Raw genomic sequence first — 21,241 nt, 5'->3', positions numbered from 1 at the left:
GAGTGTACAAGCCAATTAACAGTGTTGTTGGACTTTTATGTCTGCCTTAATATTTACAATTCATTACAGACCTAAATACCATTCTCGGAAAAACAAAAAAAAAATTAAACGCTGTACAATCTAAGTCCTGTGTCCTTCATAATTACAGCTCCTTGGTCCTAACAGTTTTTCCACTGTCATCAAAAAAGTAAGTAGCCCAAGTAGTTTTTCAAACTAAAAAAAAATTTAGAGACTACCATAGGACTAAGCAAGGCAATTAGGGAAGATTACAACGTGAGTACTGTAGGAGAGTGAGAGTCAGGACCATAATACTGTGGCATCATACCCAAGACCTGTAAATGATCATGTGATACATTTTACAAGAATGAGGAGAGAGACAAAAGAAATTTCAGAAACCCAACAGCACCAGAGACCATGGTCTGGTGTGTAGGACTGGGCCATGGCCTGGAGGTATGGGGCTGCATATCCCCTCAGCAGATTTTGTGCTCAATAAATCATCATTACATGATTTAGGCCCCAAGATACCAAAGCCTGTTTGTGGGCCCAAAACAATCAGCTCAAATGAAGTATTACTGGGGGCAGCAGCTATAGCCTTGTCCCTTGTAACAAGAATGTGCCATGTTGAAAGTTCTTTAGGAGATATTGAACTCCAACCTGGCACATATTTGATATTGCTCTATGTAAGAAAAACAGCTACATGTCAAGAGTGAAAACCAAAAAGTATAGGGAGAGACCACTGTCGTAAGTAAACTGCTTAAATGGGAGGAGGTCATTATGAATAGCAACCTTGCATACCAAGTTATTTAACATTTAAAACATACCTTGAGGTCAATGTGTGCAAAGAAACCTGTCAAACACCTTGCTGCTATTGACTTTAACCATCCACACTTCAGGGCCTTCACATGTAGGCCCAGGGCACACGTGGGCCCACACTTCAGGGGCAAGCCTTCGACTACATTTTTAAGATGTTTGGATACAAAACAAGTCTCTCCACTCGCTCAAGGCCTTGTGGCCTGTGGCGTTTCTAAAAGTCGTTAGACTGTAAGTCAGTCCCATGTGATAAGAAATACACAATATTTTATAATTTCCCACGTCGCTCTGTGTTTCTTCAGATTAGGAATATCACTTGATGTATGGAAAAAAAAAAAAAGGATACAAAGGTTTTCTTTGATCCCTGAAAGCATTATTGTTCACTAATTTTTGACTATTTCTACTCTAGCCATATTTCTCCCGAGCTATGTTTCTCCTTCCCTCTCCCTTCTCTCACTGTCTATCTGGACGTTGCCATCACTAAGGTCCTTTGTAGCTCAGGAAACGGATCAATAATGAGGTCAAATTTACTGGCAAAGTGCTTACCTTGTATCCTCAGTGCCATTCAATCCAGCCTGGGACTTGCATCTGCCTACTGAAGAGTCAAGTTTCACATGTCCATGTTGCTCAGGGGGCTTCTAAGAAACACATCATCAGAAAGAGAAATGCAAAATCATTACAGATGTACGTACACAAACATACCAACTAACAATACAAAGGGAGTGTATTTGCTTCTTGGTGATAAAGTGATATCTTTGGTAGTCTTTGTGTACAATCGTTGTGGACTGTGACTTACTCATATGGCAAACAATAAAAGGCCTTTTCCAGTAGTATTTAACATATGGATGTTGTTGTAAGGAGTTACATCGGCTAATAAGCATGCTAACATTGTCAAAACAAGAGGCTTGTGAAGCTTCAATAGCAACAGCGACTAGTAAAAACAGCCTGTCTTGTGATGCAGCTAACAAGCTAACAACGTTAACTGAGATACTTTTTATTCTTTACTAGCTTAAATATGACTCAATATTAATGTATATAAAAAGACTTATAGAAAGGAAAAATTCACTTGCCACAAATTTAATCACATATTTAATCACATATTTAATCACCAGTCTGTGCTGGACGAGTTCATCTCACCAAACTCGCAGACTGTTTCAAAAAGAGACAAGTCAACGATAGCTTACCGTGTGAAGGCGACTTCATTTTTATCTGGATACAACGAACAAAACTGAACTTCCAAAGCGAGTCGACAGGCTTCTCTCGACACGGGAACGTACGGTAACGTTTGAGTTATCCGTTCCACGTACCAAGTTGTTTCAACGACTCCTTTTCTCGCTCAGCCTGTTGACAACCGCCTGACCAAACGCAGTTCCTTAAAGGAAAAAACGCTGGCGTCTAATCAAGGCCACAGTAATCGAGACGGAGCAGCACGATAACTGGCTTGCTTTGTGGTCGAGGGTTGGCGATCGATTTTTCTATAGAGCTACTTAACAGGCCTTGAGCAGACGAGGCCAATGTGAGAAGGTAAACAGTAATGTAAATGTAAATAAATGATTACAATGTTGCACAGCGGTTTCTGTTTTTCAATGCAGGAAACAACAAACGTACAAAAAAGTGAATTTATATTTCCAAATGTACAGGAGCTCAAATTCAAGGAGCCCTTGTTAAATTAATAGCTTGCCCTGCAAATAAATAAATAAATAAATAAACAAACAAACTGGATATTTTTTCCTGGTTTGACCTTATTACGTGTATATAGGTTTATTAGTGTGATTCGTAGGGTGTCCGTGGAATATGTAGTCTTACAGAACTATTTACACTAAAGCTTGACGTGATTTATCTGAACCTTAGAAACTTCTTAAAAATGTATCTTAAAAACCTTAACCATAAAACATTGTTGAAACCGATGCATTTCTGCGTCAAGAAAACGTTCAGGATAATCTACACTGTAAATCCGACCATGTGATTTAAATAGGGGCATTAATGAGAGTGTTGCCATCTAGTGTTGGTGAATGGCAACTGTTCTCATCAAACAGGCTAATGTAAGCTCGATTTTTAGGCATAACATTGTATGACCTGAGGGAAAACATTAGACTTGAAATGTTCATGATGTTCCAGCGAGAAGACAAATGTTTTTATTATTTGTCTGCACCTCTTGATGTAAATTTTCTTCATTTTTGTAGGCTTTATATTCTAAATGATATGCCCAAAGTCAACAGTTTGTAATCTAATCTTTATCAGTCATGACTGCTGTTCATCCACTACTGCAGTCCACACACCACGTTATTACGTCTATAAAAGTTGCTGTGTGCTTATGAGTCAATGCACCTGTCACATATCCCAGGTTTAGTAGTTGCACGGTATGTGTTATTGTGAACTGATCTATAAATGTCATACAACTCTTTCACATGTCCGTAAAACCGCAATACAGTGCAAACATTGTGATCAGTTGCATACATTTTTTTGGCTTAAAGTTTAATATGCAAAGAGTTTGTATAGGTCATATAAGCTAACAATCCACTGGTCTACAGAGAGTGTGATTACACAGCAACGATTAACAGCAAAAACATGCATTCAATTTGATACATACTTGCCAAAGACACGATTTTCTGCTAAATTTTTCAGGAGTGTACATGATGAACTTCACATGCATTGCCATTAATGTGATGTGTTATTTCATGTATAACTCCTGTCACACAACAGTTTAATGGAGAAAGCAAAGTCCACTGTGTAAGCTAACAGTGTAATACTGGCGACAACTGTTTCCATGATAACCAGCTCTGCTTTTTTGTTGGGGACACTTTGCAGAATCTTGGTAAGACATATCACTGTGGCCACCATGTAGAACAACACCCCGATCAGACTGAAGCCAGCCAAGAACCTGTCAAAAGGCAGGAGACATCGCCCAGCAAAGTCACCTAATATTACCACCATCGTGACTAGACACATAAGGATACAGACGCCATATGACATAGAGGAAACCCATAGCTGCCAATGGTGTACTCCATCAGGCAGTCCACAGACCACCTCCACAACCAGGGGTATCATCTGACAGCCTCCCCACAGTTGGAGTATCTTGAGGAGACCAGGCATGCTGCCCATGTAGCCTCTTTGTTCATGGGCTTGGGCGCGAAGAATGTAGGACTCTGAGGTATAGGCCAGGAAGGTCAGACAGGAGCCCACTGCAGCTGCCACAGGGCGTGGCGACACCCCTTGGTGATCCATGATAATCCAAGGGAAAACTACAGAGGCGCTGAGGCACATCAGTGCGCCTAACACTGCCACTGTCATAGTCAGGTTCTTCCAGGATATTGGGATGAGGCTGTGAAACTGGATGACGCTGAGAGTGTGGATGAGGAGAGTAAGGGTGAAGAAGAAGCACCAGGTGAACATGCAGAAGATCCTGAATGAGTTGAGGTGTTGGTGGTGAAATTGATTTTTGTTTAACTCCGAAGGTTCCAGCGAAGCCACAAGACTGAAGGTGGTACAACTGGATACAACTTCCAATGTCCGCACCAAAAAAAGGGGACTGGTGAAGTCTCTGGCCTCCAGTACAATCACAGGCATTGTCATAGAGCTGAATCTGAGTGATCAAGTATCCAAGAGGCAAGATATCCTCAGGTTTGACAAATAAAACCAGTGTCAGTTCCTCTAGATTTATTTCTTTATAAAATCTGGTACGTTAAAAGCTTGTCCGTCAACTAGTATCAATCCCAATATATGTTGAGTTCTGAAGAATAGTCCAGCAGAGTCCATGGAAACATCCACCTCAGAAAAATCTTTGAAAAGACATGCCTTCTCTCTAGTCTGTTCACCAGTGCTTAATCGTAACTCTTATATATATAAATATATATATTTTGTAGCACTGCCACTGTCAAAATAGGCCTCGCCTACTTCCTTTTGGAGGATGCAGCAGTGCTTTCAGTCTCACTAAAGGTAGGTGCAAATGACCACAATAAAGAGCAAATGCAAACAAAGCTATCTTCCTTCCACTCTCAATTCTCATGAAATGTTGTTCCTTTTTTCTGAGGCAGTAAACTACAGAGGGCACAGGTTCTTCCAGCTCTACAGGCATTACTTTTGCCACCACATGCCTTCCTCTTCTTGACCTCACTGTTGAGGGTGTAAAATATGGTCACAGGTAGTTCTCTCAGTAGTTGTTTACATTTTGTTTGAAGCCATATGTGGTGCATTTGTGTTAGGATAAGATTGATTGATTTGTTGAGTGCTATAGATCATCTGAGTGAACTGTTGCTTTGTGGGTGTGGATCTGCTCTACCCTCAGGGCAGAAGACTTGTCTCCTTTTTCGTTTGATAACACTTGAAAATATATTTGAGTTGCTTGAATGGAAATGAGTGGAAGTGAGTGGTTATCCGTGTGAGTGCCTGCAGCAAGCTGTAAATCGTTTGTCTGATTGTAAATGTGTTTGTGCACATGCATGTGGATACATTTGTCTTCTTGTGTGCACACATACATGCACGTGCCTACACTCTCATAAGGTTTGATGTATATAGATCAATGCATGTGTGTATGTTTGCGTGCATGCAGGTTTTCACAGGGAAGATGCGAGTACGTTCCCTGTGTGTGTATGTATTTACACGAGCACAAAGCGTCCTCAGTGGATCCCAGCCAATCACTTTGCCTCTGTGGATCGGCACACCTGCTCACTGTGTTATAAATAGACAGTGCATACACAAATTCCCTCGTGTCACACAGCTCATGTTCAAAAAACCTTTTTGACAGAAGGGAGAAGACACACTCCACTAAGGTAGCTGATAACAGTGGTAGCCTGCCATTACAGACTCCTGACTGTGATGTGTGTATCAGACTTAATAAAAGTTGAAGTGTAATCTGATCAGTTCACCATGGTTAGCTTCAGTTGTGTTTATTAACTGATTCTTTTAGTCATCTCATACTGAAATAAAATGAGATCCATTTCCTTTATACCTTAAGACAAAAATGTAATTTACTACCAAAAATGAAAATCCACCAAAATTAAAACTACGTTGTTGGGACAGTATTTCCTGATGGTGGCACGATAGCATGTATCTGATTTTTGTGACTTTTTAAATTTTAACCTGTAATGACCAAATTTACAGACAGCAACCCTGTCACTAAGTTGCTCAATTATTTTTTAAAAATGATTCACCAACATTAAATATTGATAAAAATTTAATAATGGTTACACAGGAGGTTTCTGACAGAAAAGCTTAAAGATTTGCTGGAATGAAAGTAGTTATTATTGTTATGAATGGCTAACATTTCTGGATGAAAGTAGCGCCCCTCTGTGGTAAAAAATATAAACAGCACCTTTTCAGAGGTACCAACATATTGGAGTAGGCTGCCTGCATTATTGGATGTGCAGCAGCAGAGGGTGAACTTATAAAATCTTCATGGTATGAACAAAAATGCAATAGAAGGAAACCCCATCTGTCCAAACTACAAGTGCCTCTTTATTTGCAGAATACATCCACCCACGTACCGACAACCCTCTGGTTCTGGTTCTGGCTGAAAATATTTATCCATCGCAGTAATGCTGTGATTGTGAAGACTGTTTAAATGAGGAAATCATAAAATTTGTTTACCGGAATAAAATTAGATTTTTTTAACACTGAATGTTGTTGTGATGATCACTAACACTAGGCCTTAAATAACCTGGTCGTGTCTTTTTTAAATTAATAACTGATAGCAGTATAGTACTTAGGATGACATTTACACCAAGCTATTTTAACTGGTATTTTAAACCGTCTCGAAGGGATCACCACCAAATTGTGGTTGGGAAGTTTGCGCGTCTTTATGACCCCTGAAGCTGTATCAGCTGGAGCATTGTACTCCTGGTAGGGACACCTGTGCCAAAACGGCTGAAGGGTAGGGACCAGACGAAGTGTGATACCTTGGTCCTCCAGGTTGGAGTTAGGCTGAAGGCTGATAACCCTCTCCTGTAAAATTGCATTATCACAGAAACCAGAAGCAGTGAAAATTTTCATGCTCTGTGAAGGCCTTATGCACCATGAGGCATGAAGCAGATAGGTATGGTAAGGTAAGGTATTTTAACTTGCAGTAGTCCTGCTTATGTAATTAAGCATAAGTGACTTAAAATATGGGCATTCAAACTTAGTAGGAACAAGGAAGTACAACCCACCTAAATAAACAACTAAAACTGTGTTAAAAGAGCTATAGTTGTGCAGAAATTCTTAGGGTTTTTTATTTAACAATTAGACTTACTGTACTTTGATAACCTAGTTATTCTCTGAATCATATTGTGTAACTTTTCATTTAGATAAAAAAAAAGTAAATAATTTAATAATAATAATATACTATATACTACTACTACTACTACTACTAATAATAATAATAATAATAACTTGATTTATATAGCAATTTTCAAAAAGAAGTTACAAAATGCTTTGAAGAAAAAAAACACGTAACCAACAGATATATGGTGCAATAAGATATAAATAACTAAGATCAAAAGAAGGAGCAACTTAAAAGATGAAAATAAAATAAAAACCAACAAATGCAATTGCAATAATGGAACCCGTGGCAGAAATAAAAAGGAAGCATGTGTAGTATGGCCTTTTGGGACAAAAGTGATAGGTTAAACTTTGACACATGGATTTTTGCAGTCATTTATTTTCTAAGTAGGCCCTTGTATAATTTAAAAACCTATCACTGCTGTGTGTTGATTAAGGGAGCCCTATTGGAAAACTATAATTCATTCAAACGTTTGTCTATGAAAATGCCTGAAATAGAATTATTTATAATGCCATTTAGACCATGCTACACAAATAAAGCTTTTAGTCTTCATTACAATAATAATTATTTTATTAATAATTTCAGAGTGGTGCTTAATACATAAATCAATAAACATAGAAAAAAATCTGCTGCAAAATTATGCTTTCTCATTCCAGTAAAAGTGCAGTTCTACATCATGAGACAAAGTCTGAAACACATCAGATGAGCAAACCCAAACAGAGACCAAATGTGTGGTATTCATGTAGCAGGGTTGCTATGATAGAGCACTGTACATTCATATAATAAAATGAGGATTCCTTTAATTCTGTTAATTGAAATAAAATCTCCTGAAAAATGAAGCACAAATACATCAGATGAACAAAATGGAACAAAGGCAAAACATGTGAAATTTGTGCCAAATGAGGTGTGGCAGGGTTGGTATGATCGAGTAAAATTGTGCACTCGGCCTCCTTATTCTGCTGAAATGTTGCAGCTATGATTAATCCAACACGGAAACAAGTTTACAGAAAAAAATCTTCTTCTGACGATATCTTGAAGGATTTCGTAATAATAGTGTGTTATTGCACACATCATTCAACGTATGCATTTAGAGGTTGTTTTGAAGATTTTTTTGCATCTGCAAACTTGCAGCACTTACAGAGAGCACAGTTCTACTGTGTGACACAGGAAGTTTGCTCATCTCTGGAGACGACTCACTGTTCTTTACCATCACTAATCACTATTTTATACTGCTTGTTTAAATGCTTTAAGTCCTCATCAGGTTACCAGGTATTTATAGTGCCTACAAGTATAAAACAACACTAGTAATGACACATATAATTAGACATTTTTTACTGCAGACATTTTGGCATGTCATATCATACTATTAAAAGCAACTTCATTCCATTTAGGTGAGCCAAATGGATCCTGGTGTTGTGTGTGCTGGATCAATGTCATGGCTTAGTGGGACACTTAATAAAAGTCAGCCAAAATCAAAATGTCTGCTATGAAGAGGATTTTGTAGTGGTACAGCCACTTGTTTTAAGAAGTGACCAGATAATTTGAATGGAGAGCACCTGTGTGTAGTCAAGGTGAAGAGTCTGCTGGAAGGTCCTCGAGTTGGTTAATAAATTTCTTAGTTTACAAGACAATTAAGAAACCAGGAAGAAGGAGGCTCAGTGTAAGGTGTGTGTCTCTTCTGCATTTTGTTACTCAGACCTATTGTAGCCCCTGACAGTACTTAGAGAATGGAGGAGACATTGGAGAGGTATGAAAGGACCTGAATGAGGGGGGAAGGATGACAAGATAGTTACTTTGAGGCTGAGAATTTTGACATTGGCAACATGAATTATGTTCTAGTCATGGTACAGTGAACAGCTCTCTACTCTTATATGATGCTGGAGGGTTAGATCATTATATCGCAATCTGGTCGACACCTATGGTACACATTACATCCTGTGTTTCTGGGAGGTGAAATGAAGGCAGTTACTATTTTTCAGTTGAGGCCTCGGCTAGCTTTGTAAATGCAGCCACTGGTGCATTTAATGAGCATTACACAGAGGTCGTTGGTGGAAAAATTGACGGAGTTGATACCTTGTTTAAAGGGCAGTCAAATCCTTCTGTCTATAATAAGTGGTTTAACTCGCTGAAAAACACACCTGATGTGGTCCGACACAATATAAAGCCCCTGCACACCATACTACCAAGTGGTCACCCTGCTGGTGCTAGACTGAAACAAGAGGTGGAGAAGAACATTTTCTCAATTTGTTTATCACCTTCATGGTCAATGGAGACTGGAGCCTATCCCAGCATGCAATGGATGAGAGGGGTTGTACACACTTTGAACAGATCACCAGTCTATCACAGAGCTAAACGCTTAGTAAATCAGGTTCCCATCTACAAATAAAAAATGCCAAGTTCAGCTCACTAGCACATCTTTGGACTGTGAGCACAGTCCTATAGAGCACACTAGGCAATGGGGCAATCCAATGGGGCATTTAGTTTAGGAATGCTATTCCATGAGTAATCTCATTTACAAAAACAGGAGGCTCACAAGACAATCCTGCATGTGTATATGTATATGTGAGCCTGTCACAAACCATACTTTCCGCTGACACTTCATTTGCACCACAAAAAGGAAGTTGTGCAAATTAAACACCATTAAATCTGATAGAAAGCAGCAGCTGCTGCCCGAGCTTCCCAATTTTGAAAAGAGTTAGATCTGGTTTTCTTAGGCCTTAAAGACTGTGCTTGTCACAGGTGCAGCCAAAAACCTAGTTTTGTTTAAAAATTCTCATTCTATCAAGCACGTTTCCCAGTACTTATTGGGCAGTGGCTGCACTGGTGGGGGCATGTTGCTTCGTGTACTGGTGAGACATGGACACCGGCCAATCTTATTCATGATCCGTTGGGTTTCTGGCCATAGCCTCAAGCAGCAACTGTCCACTAGTGCATGATTATACTGGAGACCTTGAGTTTGTCGCCTAAGCCTGCTCCTTGGCCTTTTGCAGGGGTGGAGCTCCAAACCCAGTTTCCCCCCCAAAGACCACCCACTCCACTTTTGAGAAAATGTAAAATGTAAATCCTTCCTCGATCCCTACTCCAAATTATATTTTTACTAAGTAATCTCTCACCATGGCTGTGTCCAAACATTCAGAGGCCAATGAAAGCTCCATGGACACCATGCTGCAAAGCAGCAAGGCTTCAGCCTGGTTTCCCTAATTAAATTCATGCATGCCGGTTCCTCTGCTGGTCACCCACCGGACAGTGTTCATTCAACTTATCGTGTAAGGTAGCAATATTGAAATCTAAAACTTTCAAAGCAGGGGCAAAAATTACAACTGCTCACAATAATACTCTCGAGCTGATGCAATGGCATTCCAAATTATCCTTGGAGGAATAGTAGTAAAAGCATGGTAAAAGTCAGGGCTTACTAATTAATGAGAGGTGCTGGTGAGCCAGAACACAACCCTGAAGCTCCATTTGCCCCATCCTACCAGGCCAGCACATCCTACCTGACCAGTCCCACACAGCCCCTCATTGACTTAGGTGTGAACGAGAATTTACTGACAATATTCTTTGACCCCATGGATAAACACGTGGAGGCTGGCACCCTGAATAGGCCAGCTTGACCAACAGAATTACTCAGGTAACCACTTTGAACCTCTCAGTTCCATCTACTTGCCTCTCCTCATCTACTACCTATTCTTTTGTTTATGACAGTTGTGGACTTAGAAAGACATAGATTGGTCTAATGGGGTAATTTTGGGATTGGATGATTATTGTGCTGCTGTTCGCATTAGATCTGCTTTGTCTCCCTCACCAGTTAATGATTCTAAACAAGATTTTTGATATTCTGGTTTACTATTACAAGTGCGTGGATTTTGTTTTTTGTTTTTTCATAATTTGTTTATAACTTTTTCAAAAAACAGAAAAAAGAAAAAACACTGAAGCAGTTCAAAAACAGGAACATTACCCACCTCCTCCCACCCCTCAAGAAAAAATGTTTAGTGTAGTTTCTCATCAAAGTTTCATTTCATAGTTGTTGAAAGCCGTAGCTTAGTACTGTGTTCTGTATATTTAAACTGCATTATTAAATTATACATCCATGCCATTCTACCCTCTCTCACTGTTTAACTTTTTCATACAGATGGCAAAGCTGTGGCAACTAATGGTCCTGTGCTGGGCATGAAGTCCTCTGAAACATTGGCCTTGACATCCCTTCAGACCCCTCTGGGAGGGTCCCACTTAACGCTGTGATGGACTATAAATTAATTATATGCTCATAACTACTTGTTTGCAGGTACAGACAGGCAACAAATCCTTCACTGACTCATGAATTTGAATCGGCCATCAGTTATTCACATAAAACTGAGCCATTAAATCGCAATCCAATTGATACATATAGTAATCATTACATGATAGAAGTGTTTTTGAAAGGGGAAATGAAGGCAGTCACTTCCATTAATACAAAGTTTCAGCAGCACATTTAATGGAAGTAGCACCAAGGTCAGTGGTGGAAACATTAATGTAGCTGACACACCTGATGTGGTCCGACACAACCTAAAGCCCCTGCACACCATTCTGCCAATTGGTCATCCTGCCAGGGCTGCACTGAAACAAGAGGTGGAGAAGTACATCAAGAAAAATGCAGTGTTGAAGAAATGTTCAGAAACCTGTAAGATTGGGCAGAGGTCCAGCCAAAGGGATCCTTGTGCTTGTGTCTGCAACAGTAATCAGAATATCAAGTCAAACTGCTGTCCTGCTGGGAAAGGTCTTGCCACCTTAAAGGTATTAAGACTTTATGCAGAGGGTCTGTATGGTGATAGGTGTACGCAGACAGATGGTTCAGTGGAGGTTAGATATGGTGACCAGGTAAAGCTCACTGCCATTATAGCAAACAATGACAATCCTAAATGGTCAGAAACTTTTTAATTTGGTCCCATCAAAATTGACAAGAAAAACAAACTTAACTTCACTGTTTATGATCAGGACAGATACTGGAACAGTGATCTCCTTGGCAAGTGCTCATTTGATCTGCGTAAAGGAAATGTGACAGACAGCTGCATGTTAAATCATGGTACCTTCCTTTTCTCCTACATACTATAATGCACATCAAGTATTGGTGGTCAGCAATGTCAAGAGTACATTCCCTCCCCCGTGAGCCCCTCTCTGGGCAAGGACTTCTGCACCAGAGATGGGGTTCTTGTTGGAGAGTCAGGGGAGCAGTATTCTAAATCAGTCAGTTAGGTGGCGGTCAGCTGCTGATGTGAGATTAAATGAAAGATAACTTAATATTATAATAAATCTTTTCCCAATAGTTGACGGCTTTAGATTTGTTACTTATTTTTCTTTGTTTGGCTTATGCAAATAATGTCAAGACTTTTTAGTTTCTCAAGTTACATCACATATGCTTGCGAGAAATATTGTTTGAAAATGCTTTTTTCATTGTCACATGTATGTGACAATATCTGTTTGTAAAGCATCAACAAACAAAACAATCACACGTTTATGTCTTACTTTAAAAAAGTACTACTTTGCAGTTATGCTTGGAATATAGTAGGGAGGGATTCATGCTTTGAGAACACCACATACTGTATATTAGTTTAAATTACTTGAGCTGTACCCACGGCCACTTAGGACTCAAGTATTAGCAATTTAAACTAACAGCTACTAGAAGAAAATCACTTTATCGCTGACCTGCCAGCCCTTTAAACATGGTGTCCTGGGGACATAGGGTGTATGCAATTTTATCATTCCACCAACTTAGAAGTTGGGAATGAAAGGACAGAAACTGATTCTTGTCAACAGCGAACTGTGTTTCATTGTAGTAAGGTAAAAGCACATGACAACCCAAAAAAGCCAAAATAAAAGGAAGAGAAACTAATTTGATCCAAAAAGCAAATGCAGTTATCTGCATGTATCTAATAAGCTGTACATTTAGACTGGATATCCATCAGTAAGGCCCAATGAACGATTACAGTAATCAGCCCCAGTAATCTCTGTGCTACTGACTTTGACGAAGACAACACTGAATTTTATGCAGGTAAATCCTGACCATCAAAAGCTAGCTTGCTACACCGAGCTCCCTAGTTTGTCCCAACTCTGAACAAAACCCTGGTGATTTGTAGAGGTACTGGTGGCTAGCTAGTCAGCTAAAAGGACACAATAAGACAAACCTGGAGCTGCTGTTTTCCCTCCTGTTATGGTAGAGATCCAATTACATGGTCCTTTACAGTTTCTCTTAAGGTTCTCTAATGGAGCCTTAGGTTTCACTCTGCATTCCTGCTATAATGCAAACTTTGTCACGGATATTTTGTTTCCATTTTGGAAGTTTGGGGTTTGTTTTTTGCTATCTGAGAATCAAGATCAAAAATTTCATTTCTATCATCATGTCAATGGCACCATCTTCTGGACAAACTTGAGCCTCATATCTTGATGCACTGGTATTCTACCCACTACGTCTCTGTGGATATGAGCTGCATGTTGTGTATGTTTAATTCAAAGATGAAGAGCCTTCATCCTCTCCAGCTGCTTGCAGAGCTGGTTGCTCAGAGCAGCTTGTTGCCTTCTGACCAGGGACTGCACAAAGATGAAACATGGGATTAATGACATGACAACAGGACTGTGAGATATCTAGGAGCATGTTACAGAAACTTCTTTAAGAGCTCACTGTAATGCAGATATCTGTGAATGGAAGTTTCATCTCTGTGTGTGAAATATCAACTTAGCTTTGAGAGGCAGAAGCATTTATGAAACAATATAGATAACAGTTATTTTGTGGAGAACAGCTGGCTTAAAAAAAAGTTTAAAACGATAAGCAGCTGGTGCTCTAATACCGGATACAAAATTGTGACATTTTTACTGTTCTTAACTCTGTGGAAAAGCAAGAGAATGGAAAAGTTTTGAATTGATATATAGTTGCATAATAGAGAAGAAGGTGCTGACATGCTCAGCTCACTGGTTTGGTTTTTTTGGCCCAAAAGTACAATGTTTTGGTTCACTCTAAAAAATCTAAAAGCTCTAAAGACCCACTGTATGCTATATGCAGCGCCACATGGCAGACAGACAAAGTTGGCAACTAGATGGTAAACACAGTGGAGAATTTAGCAGCAAGTTCTTCAACAAAAACTTGTTTCACTCATCACCTGTTTCCTTACAGCAGGCCCTGTTTGTGAAGGTGGAAGGGCAAATGAACACAGCAAAAAAACTGGGGGGAAAAACCTGCAGCTGTCCTTCCAGTAACTTCAACAGCAGATAAAACTTATTTTGCAGCAAGATGTGGCCAAATCAGATTCCAGACAACAAAACCAATAGTGTGAGGACTTCATGCTCGCTGTTCACTCATGCTATCAATGCATCACAAAGCCTGACAGGTTTTTACAAAGTAGAATGGGGAAAATGTTAAAAGCTAGTACAGACTCAAGGTTGACACATTTGCAAAATGTTCCCTGCTCAATTTGAACTTGTAGAGCATGGATATCTATAATGTAATCAATTATAGTCATTTCAGCCCACAGTGTGGATATCCTCAGGTTTAGCCTGTGGATTTTCAATAAGGAACCGGCACACAGTACGACTACAGATTTGCATCTGTGAATTTCTGTCCACATACTACCCATGCTATATTGATATTTATATTTTTGCAACAGATGTTCAGCTGTGCAAAATACTTGTAGAGCATCACATTTCTGTCTAATCATCAACATAACCTTGCTCTCTGATCATACATTGGGTGTTTGTGAACCTTTACGGGCAAGATGTGAAAGTGTGAACTCTCACTGTTACACTTCCTGTATCTCTTTCTGTCTTACATAAGGTTACTTCTTCAAAGCTAAGGGACAGAGTTGTTGTTTTTTTTTAAGCCAGAACATAAAAAATGGATGTTTCCTGTCAATTGTGCACAGTACATCCTCACTGACCGCAGGTTATTATTAGGCCTAAACACAGTTCATCCATCCATCCTCTTTTTGTGTATCCTGTTCAGGTTTGTAGGAGGCTGGAGCCTATCCCAGCATGCACTGGAGGACAAGAGAGGGGCATGCGGATGTACACACGCTGGAAAGGTCGGTCCAGTCTATGACAGGGCTAACATTTGCAGACAAACACATTGCTAGAAATACAAAAGTGCCAACTTCTTCTAACTAACATGTCTTTGGACATTTGGGAGGGATACCGGAGCTCTCGGATGAAACCCATACTGTATGAATCTTCTCAGAAACAAGAAGCTCACATGACTGTAAGACTTGTCTTTCTACCAATAAAAGGAAGGTCAAAAACTATTATTTCTGTTAACCTTACTCCTCTTACATACATTTGTGCTCAGTAAAGGAGTAGTGCAAAACTTACTTCTGTTGAAAGAATGTGTAATTTGGCACCTTCTTTTATTGCCATGACAGATAGGCCAGTGAAACGACAGTGTGAGCTTCCAATTTTAAAAAAGAGATCTTTTTTTGTGGGCCTTAAAAACTGCTAGAGCCCAGCAGAAAACCTACACGATGGCGTTATATCAATATCACAGCCATGAATGTCTCATGTCTCTAATGTTTCTTTTACATCTTGATTTTTTTCACTGCATACAGTTGCCTACTAGACAAAAGTAAGTCCAGCATTTCTCTGCCTGTGGCTCTTTTCTGGTCTCTATCAGCTCCTGAGAGAAATACAGTAACTGGCTCTGTAGCTGCTCAATGTCTGGCATTCTCCACCAGCCAGTTGGTAACTTCATTTGCCATTTTGTGTTCCATTTATGTAATGATTTATGTCCTTTTCTGTGAAACGTGTTCTTTCACTGCAGCAATGGTGTCTTTGGTGTCTCTGCCCATGTTGACTGGGGATTTCACGAATTAACAAACTACTCTTAACACATCAAAAATTGTTTACAGGTCTTGGGTACTAAAACTTCATGTGTGAAAAAAGTTGTATAAAGAGAGTTTTGCTTTGTGGGTAATGTAGGTACCAGGTTTTGACAAAGAAGAAGATTGCATGGAATAAAGACAACATTTCTGGTTCTGTGGCATCACTTTTGATCTTTTATTTAAAAACTGTCCCACACTGATGTAGTGCACTGCTAATCTAGTGGTGCACTCTTATAAAGTGATCCATGATCACATTAAATGTCCAAACACTTATATATAGTAACAAGATTTATAGTAATATCTGTAAATAGTTTCAGGGTTTTATGTGAAAAAAACAAACATTAAATGTGTGGAAAAAGCAATATAGAATGTCAAATCTAAATCTAAATGTTATTGAATATTTTCTCCAAAATGTTAAACTTTAAATTTAAATATTTAAACTACAATGACTAAAGGGAAGGTGCACTGTACACATCTGCAGAAGAGTCACAACACTTTCCCACAATTACTCATTTGTTCAGCCACTCAGTCATCTTTGAACCTGGGTGGGTTTTTTGATGTCCAGTCACATCTCAATGTTTCAGCAAAGGAATTTCATTTCATTTAATTCCTAAAAGAACAATTCACGATGAAAAAAAACATCTTACCATCAAAAAGCTTACACAAATACACACAACTCTTTAGTCCACCATCATTGATATAAAGAGGGTGGACAAAATATTAGAAAATACTCTGTGGATAACACAATAACTTTCAACCACCTCCTAAATGACCATTAAGTTGAATTAGCCCCTCTGTAATTTTAACCAGTTTCAACAAACACATTATAACATTCATGCTATACAGCATTTATTGCAAGTCTGTTGGATGTCACTGCATCAGTTTTAGCTATAGTAGGTGTGCCTAATAAACCGGTGAGAGATGACAAATTGTAACACGTACTTTAATTCAGGATTTAGGCTTGATATTGAGAGAGATAATCTAAATCTAACATTACATTGTGTTTGAAAACTAACCTTTCGATTGATTCAATGTTTAGATTCACAATATAGATTTAAAAATTTAAAATTTTTTATTTACCATTTAGATTTAGCTCAGTCATATAGGTGTCATATTTTTTGCATTTTGATTTCCTAGTTACAAGTAGACATAAAAGTTAATCATTTATTACAAAAATATAAAAAAAATTGACTGATTTAATCTAAAACATTGTAGAAGAGTGACATAAAACATTAATCACATTAAATATGGTGAAATGCTGCAAAAAGAGTTAATTTGGGGCTGGACCACTTTACACTTCGGGTACCATACTGTATAATTGCAGCGTATTAATTTTGACATTTATAGTTCACATATTATAGTTGTGCAAAACCACGTTTCCTTCTCTGGAATTGATTGCCCCTTCACTTAGCACTGTGATCCAGTGCTAACTGGTGGTATATTTATTTTTGCAATTTTGCTTCATATATTACAATTGTCAGATGTTTCTTAATCAGCCCTCTTCAGTTGAAATCTTTTCAGCTGTATCATTTTGTCTCTTTGCGTACTGTTAATATACAACTTCAAAAGCCCTGTTTCCCCATTTGGGGCAGAAAGTTTCATCCAGGGTGTGGAGTGAGTAAAAATGTGTAAATGAGGTTGGTCAAATATAAAAGTTGTTAGAATTGAATATTTTACACAGGCAATCAAGACTCCACCTCCTGGACATCAATACTTTAAGTTGGACTTTGTGAGCCACTGAACATAACTTGTTGTCGACACTTAAGGTAAGGTAAGACACCTGAGACCTTTCTACTGTGATACTAATAGTTTTTGTTGAGTAGTCTCTCACATCAAATTCAGTGTATTAAGAAAATCTTGAAATCAACTGTTTTATGCCTTTCAATTCATGCATTGCTGCATATCATTGTAACTGATTTTTTTTTCATCCATGCCATTTTATCTTTTCTCAATTTTTTACTTTTTCATACAGATGGCAAGGCCATCTATCAATGCTTCAATCTCTCTTAACCAGTCTTCTTGAGCTATATTTTTAATTATACTGCTTAATTTCTTGAGCATACAATATTAATGTGTCAGTGCAAAAACCCTTTTCGTCTCATCTGTCATCTTAATAGGATGGGAAGTAGGTGAAAATGTGTGAATGTAGTTGGTTAAATATAAAACTTGTTAGAATCTAATAGATTAGGTTGGCAGTAAAGACTCCACCTCTACGACATTAATACTACAACTTTAGTGAGACTTTGAGAGCCTCAGACTAAAGCTTGCTGTCAACAGCTTGTTGTCAACAGCTTGTTGTCAACAGTTAAGGTAATCCACCGGAGTCTTTTCTTCTCTCTTACCAGCAGTTTGTGTTGGGTATTGATTTCATCATCTTCATAACTGTTCAAAACTTTTGCAAAATTTTAAAGCCTTTTTCCCTCTGTTGCTTTTTATTCTTCCATCCTCCATATAGATGGCAAATTTGTGGCAACTCACGCTCCTGTGCTGGGCATGGAGTCCTCTGTGTCTGCCATCCAGTGTAAGCTTCATTGGAAAACCACAAGAGTGTGAAAAGGCTCACTTTGTCCCTGGTTACAATCTGGGTGGAGAAGGCTTTGACATCGTCACAATGGAGCGGAAAGGTGCCTATGTCATCGACACTGAAACGTGGAAGCTTGGCAATGGCACTTGCAGGCTATACAGAAACAGCTACATGAATAAGGAAAAGCAGAAGGTCCCAGTTGCCGTGGTGGACTGGAGAACCCTCCCTAAGTGCAGTTTAACAGTCTCTAGTATAGTTTATGACTCTGTTGAATCTCTTGTCAATGACTCCACATCATCTGTGTCTAATGATTGGAAAATTGGCCTTGATATCCCTGCTGCCACTGTTGGGGTTGGCTTTGGAGGTTCCCACTCCAAAGACTCAACTTTTGGCATGCTAAAGTCAAAAGAAGACCGCTACACATTCTTTCGCCATTCTGTCTACTGTAACTTCTATGGGTGAGTATGTGGACAGATATTTGTCTTATTGTCATTAAATCAGAATGTATTTTTTCAGTTGACTATGCAACATTTAATTTAGTGTTGTATATACAAATTATGATGACAGTGACTTTTCTTAAAGTGAAAAACATAAACAGAGTTGCAACATCTAAATGAAACAACCCTGTTTTTGACTGCAACTTACTCTTTTGATGTCTGTGCCGCACAGCTACAGACTGGCAAGAAATCCTCCACTGAGTCATGAGTTTGGATCAGCCATCAACTCCCTTCCTACCTATTCATCTAGGACCGAACCATTATATCGCAATCTGATCAACACCTATGGTACACATTACATCGTGCAAGTGTTTCTGGGAGGTGAAATGAAAGCCATCACTTCCATCAAGACCTGCAAGGCAACCATGAATGGAATGTCGGCAACAGAGGTGAAGGATTGTTTATCAGTTGAGGCCTCAGCTGGCTTTGCAAGTACTGCCAGTGTAAGGGCCATGAACCAGCACTGTCAGGCAAAGAAGAGGGAGTTAGGCTCTGGCCAACGTTTCAGCAGCATGTTTAGTGAGCGTAACACAGAGGTCATTGGTGGAAACATTAATGGAGCTGATATTCTCTTTCAAGGGCAGTCAAATCCTTTTGTCTATAATAAATGGCTTAACTCGCTGAAAAACACACCTGATGTGGTCCGATACAACATAAAGCCCCTGCACACCATACTGCCAATTGGTCATCCTGCCAGGGCTGGACTGAAACAAGAGGTGGAGAAGTACATCAAGAAAAATGCAGTGTTGAAGAAATGTTCAGAAACCTGTAAGATTGGGCAGAGGTCCAGCAAAAGGGATTCTTGTGCTTGTATCTGCAACAGTAATCAGAATATCAAGTCAAACTGCTGTCCTGCTGGGAAAGGTCTTGCCAACTTAAAGGTATTAAGACTTTATGCAGAGGGTCTGTATGGTGATAGGTGTACGCAGACAGATGGTTCAGTGGAGGTTAGATATGGTGACCAGGTAAAGCTCACTGCCATTATAGCAAACAATGACAATCCTAAATGGTCAGAAACCTTTGAATTTGGTCCCATCAAAATTGACATGAAAAACAAACTTAAGTTCGCTGTTTATGATGAGGACAGTTACTGGAACAGTGATCTGCTCGGTCAGTGTTCATTTGTTCTGCGTAGAGGGAAAGTGCGAGAAAGCTGCATGTTAAATCATGGTACCCTCTTTTTCTCCTACATAGTAGAATGCGCACCAAGTCTTGGTGGTCAGCAATGTCAAGAGTACATACCAAACCCCATGAGTCCATCTCTGGGCAAGGTCTTCCGCACCCGAAACGGGGTTCTTGTTGGAGAAACTGATGTGCTAAATCATTCAGTCAGTCAGGCTGGGCCAGCTGGTGAAATGCAATTAGACATGGAGATTTAACTTTAGAATGGATACTTTGCCAGTAGTTGACGGTGCCTCTTTTGCTTTCAATTGTTGTTTTCATTTTTGTTTAACTTTCATGTGCAACCATCATTTTTTTTTTCTTAATTTCTCAATTTTAATCACAGATATGTTTGTAAAACTTTCACTATCCAGTTTTTATGTTTGTGACATGTATTTTATACAATCTGCCAGTGAAGCATTTCCAAAAACAACACTGGTGTCTCATTTTATGTTATAAAAATGTTTCTTAATAAACGTACTGTCTAATCTTTTGGTTTATTTGTACTCATAAATACTTGTAATACTCATAATACTCATAATAATACTGTACAAGCATGCATTGATTGCCCAGACATTTTAAGGGGAGTGTGTTTAAGTTTGTCAAGTATAATAACCAATTAAAATAAATTAGTGTGATATTAATTTTAACCCTTATTTTAGTACTTAGTAGTTTACTACTCAGTAAACTTCCCCCTGCTGTGGGGTTAGTTGTAGAATGGAGAGAATCATGCTGTGATAACACCACAGATATCATCATAAATGATATATTTCAACTTTACTCATGACCAGTAATAGCTCATTACTACGGTGAAACTGTTCAGAGAAAATCTTGATCATCATCATTAAACGTGCTGTATCTCAAATGATTTGCCCTTTAACTGAAAAATGTGAGGTACAGTTGTCCAGATGTTTCCAAGGATGATATACTACTTTGATTTTAATCCTTTCACCCATTAGTATAGGTATGAATAGGACTGAAACCCATTGTGGTTTCCCTTGCTAAAAAAGACATGGTAACACTGGTGTAACTTAGGGAAAATCACATGTCAACCAAGGGAGCTGTGAAATGAACTAGAGAGGCGGGAACTGAAACCTCTTTTGATTAATAGAGGAGAAAGAGAGAACAATGCAACACAACGTAGAACATTTAAGACAAG

General features: G+C 38.9%; 2 protein-coding genes and 1 pseudogene across 7 annotated transcripts in view; 2 read left to right on the top strand and 1 right to left on the bottom strand.

Annotated features, from left to right (window-relative positions):
• Positions 1 to 3,465, bottom strand: part of LOC120799947 (testis-expressed protein 2-like) — a 35,184-nt gene extending 31,719 nt beyond the window's left edge. For 2 of the 5 annotated variants that reach the window (XM_040145544.1, XM_040145545.1), the window contains exons 1-2: positions 1,995 to 3,464; positions 1,357 to 1,448 (exon numbers count right to left, since the gene is read on the bottom strand). The gene's annotated coding sequence lies outside the window, so the exon portion shown is untranslated. Of the gene's footprint in view, positions 1 to 1,356; positions 1,449 to 1,994 lie in introns of all 5 variants that reach the window. The other 3 variants (XM_040145546.1, XM_040145541.1, XM_040145542.1) reach the window with 3 other exon arrangements.
• Positions 3,466 to 3,804: 339 nt separating this feature from the next.
• Positions 3,805 to 12,295, top strand: LOC120799626 (annotated as a pseudogene).
• Positions 12,296 to 17,596: 5,301 nt separating this feature from the next.
• On the top strand, positions 17,597 to 20,454 carry LOC120800472 (perforin-1-like). Of its 2 annotated transcripts, none has more exons than XM_040146600.1 (3): positions 17,597 to 17,671; positions 18,356 to 18,882; positions 19,094 to 20,454. In XM_040146600.1, the coding sequence occupies exons 2-3, from the start codon at positions 18,356 to 18,358 to the stop codon at positions 20,298 to 20,300; spliced, it is 1,734 nt and encodes a 577-aa protein (XP_040002534.1). In that variant the 5' UTR covers positions 17,597 to 17,671; the 3' UTR covers positions 20,301 to 20,454. The 2 variants fall into 2 exon arrangements, with proteins under 2 accessions (XP_040002534.1, XP_040002532.1); XM_040146598.1 differs by lacking the exon at positions 17,597 to 17,671 and adding an exon at positions 18,186 to 18,210.
• Positions 20,455 to 21,241: the final 787 nt, after the last annotated feature.

This window comes from Xiphias gladius, chromosome 15 (genome assembly GCF_016859285.1).
Source record: "Xiphias gladius isolate SHS-SW01 ecotype Sanya breed wild chromosome 15, ASM1685928v1, whole genome shotgun sequence".
Classification (NCBI taxonomy): Eukaryota; Metazoa; Chordata; class Actinopteri; order Istiophoriformes; family Xiphiidae; genus Xiphias; species Xiphias gladius.
This window is presented reverse-complemented; position numbering and strand designations above follow the sequence as displayed.

Coding starts and splice junctions, on each gene's coding strand:
- LOC120800472 (XM_040146600.1), top strand. CDS start 18,356: ATGGCAAATTTGTGGCAACTCACGCTCCTGTGCTGGGCATGGAGTCCT. Junction 18,883..19,093: donor GTCTACTGTAACTTCTATGG/GTGAGTATGTGG, acceptor TGTGCCGCACAG/CTACAGACTGGCAAGAAATC.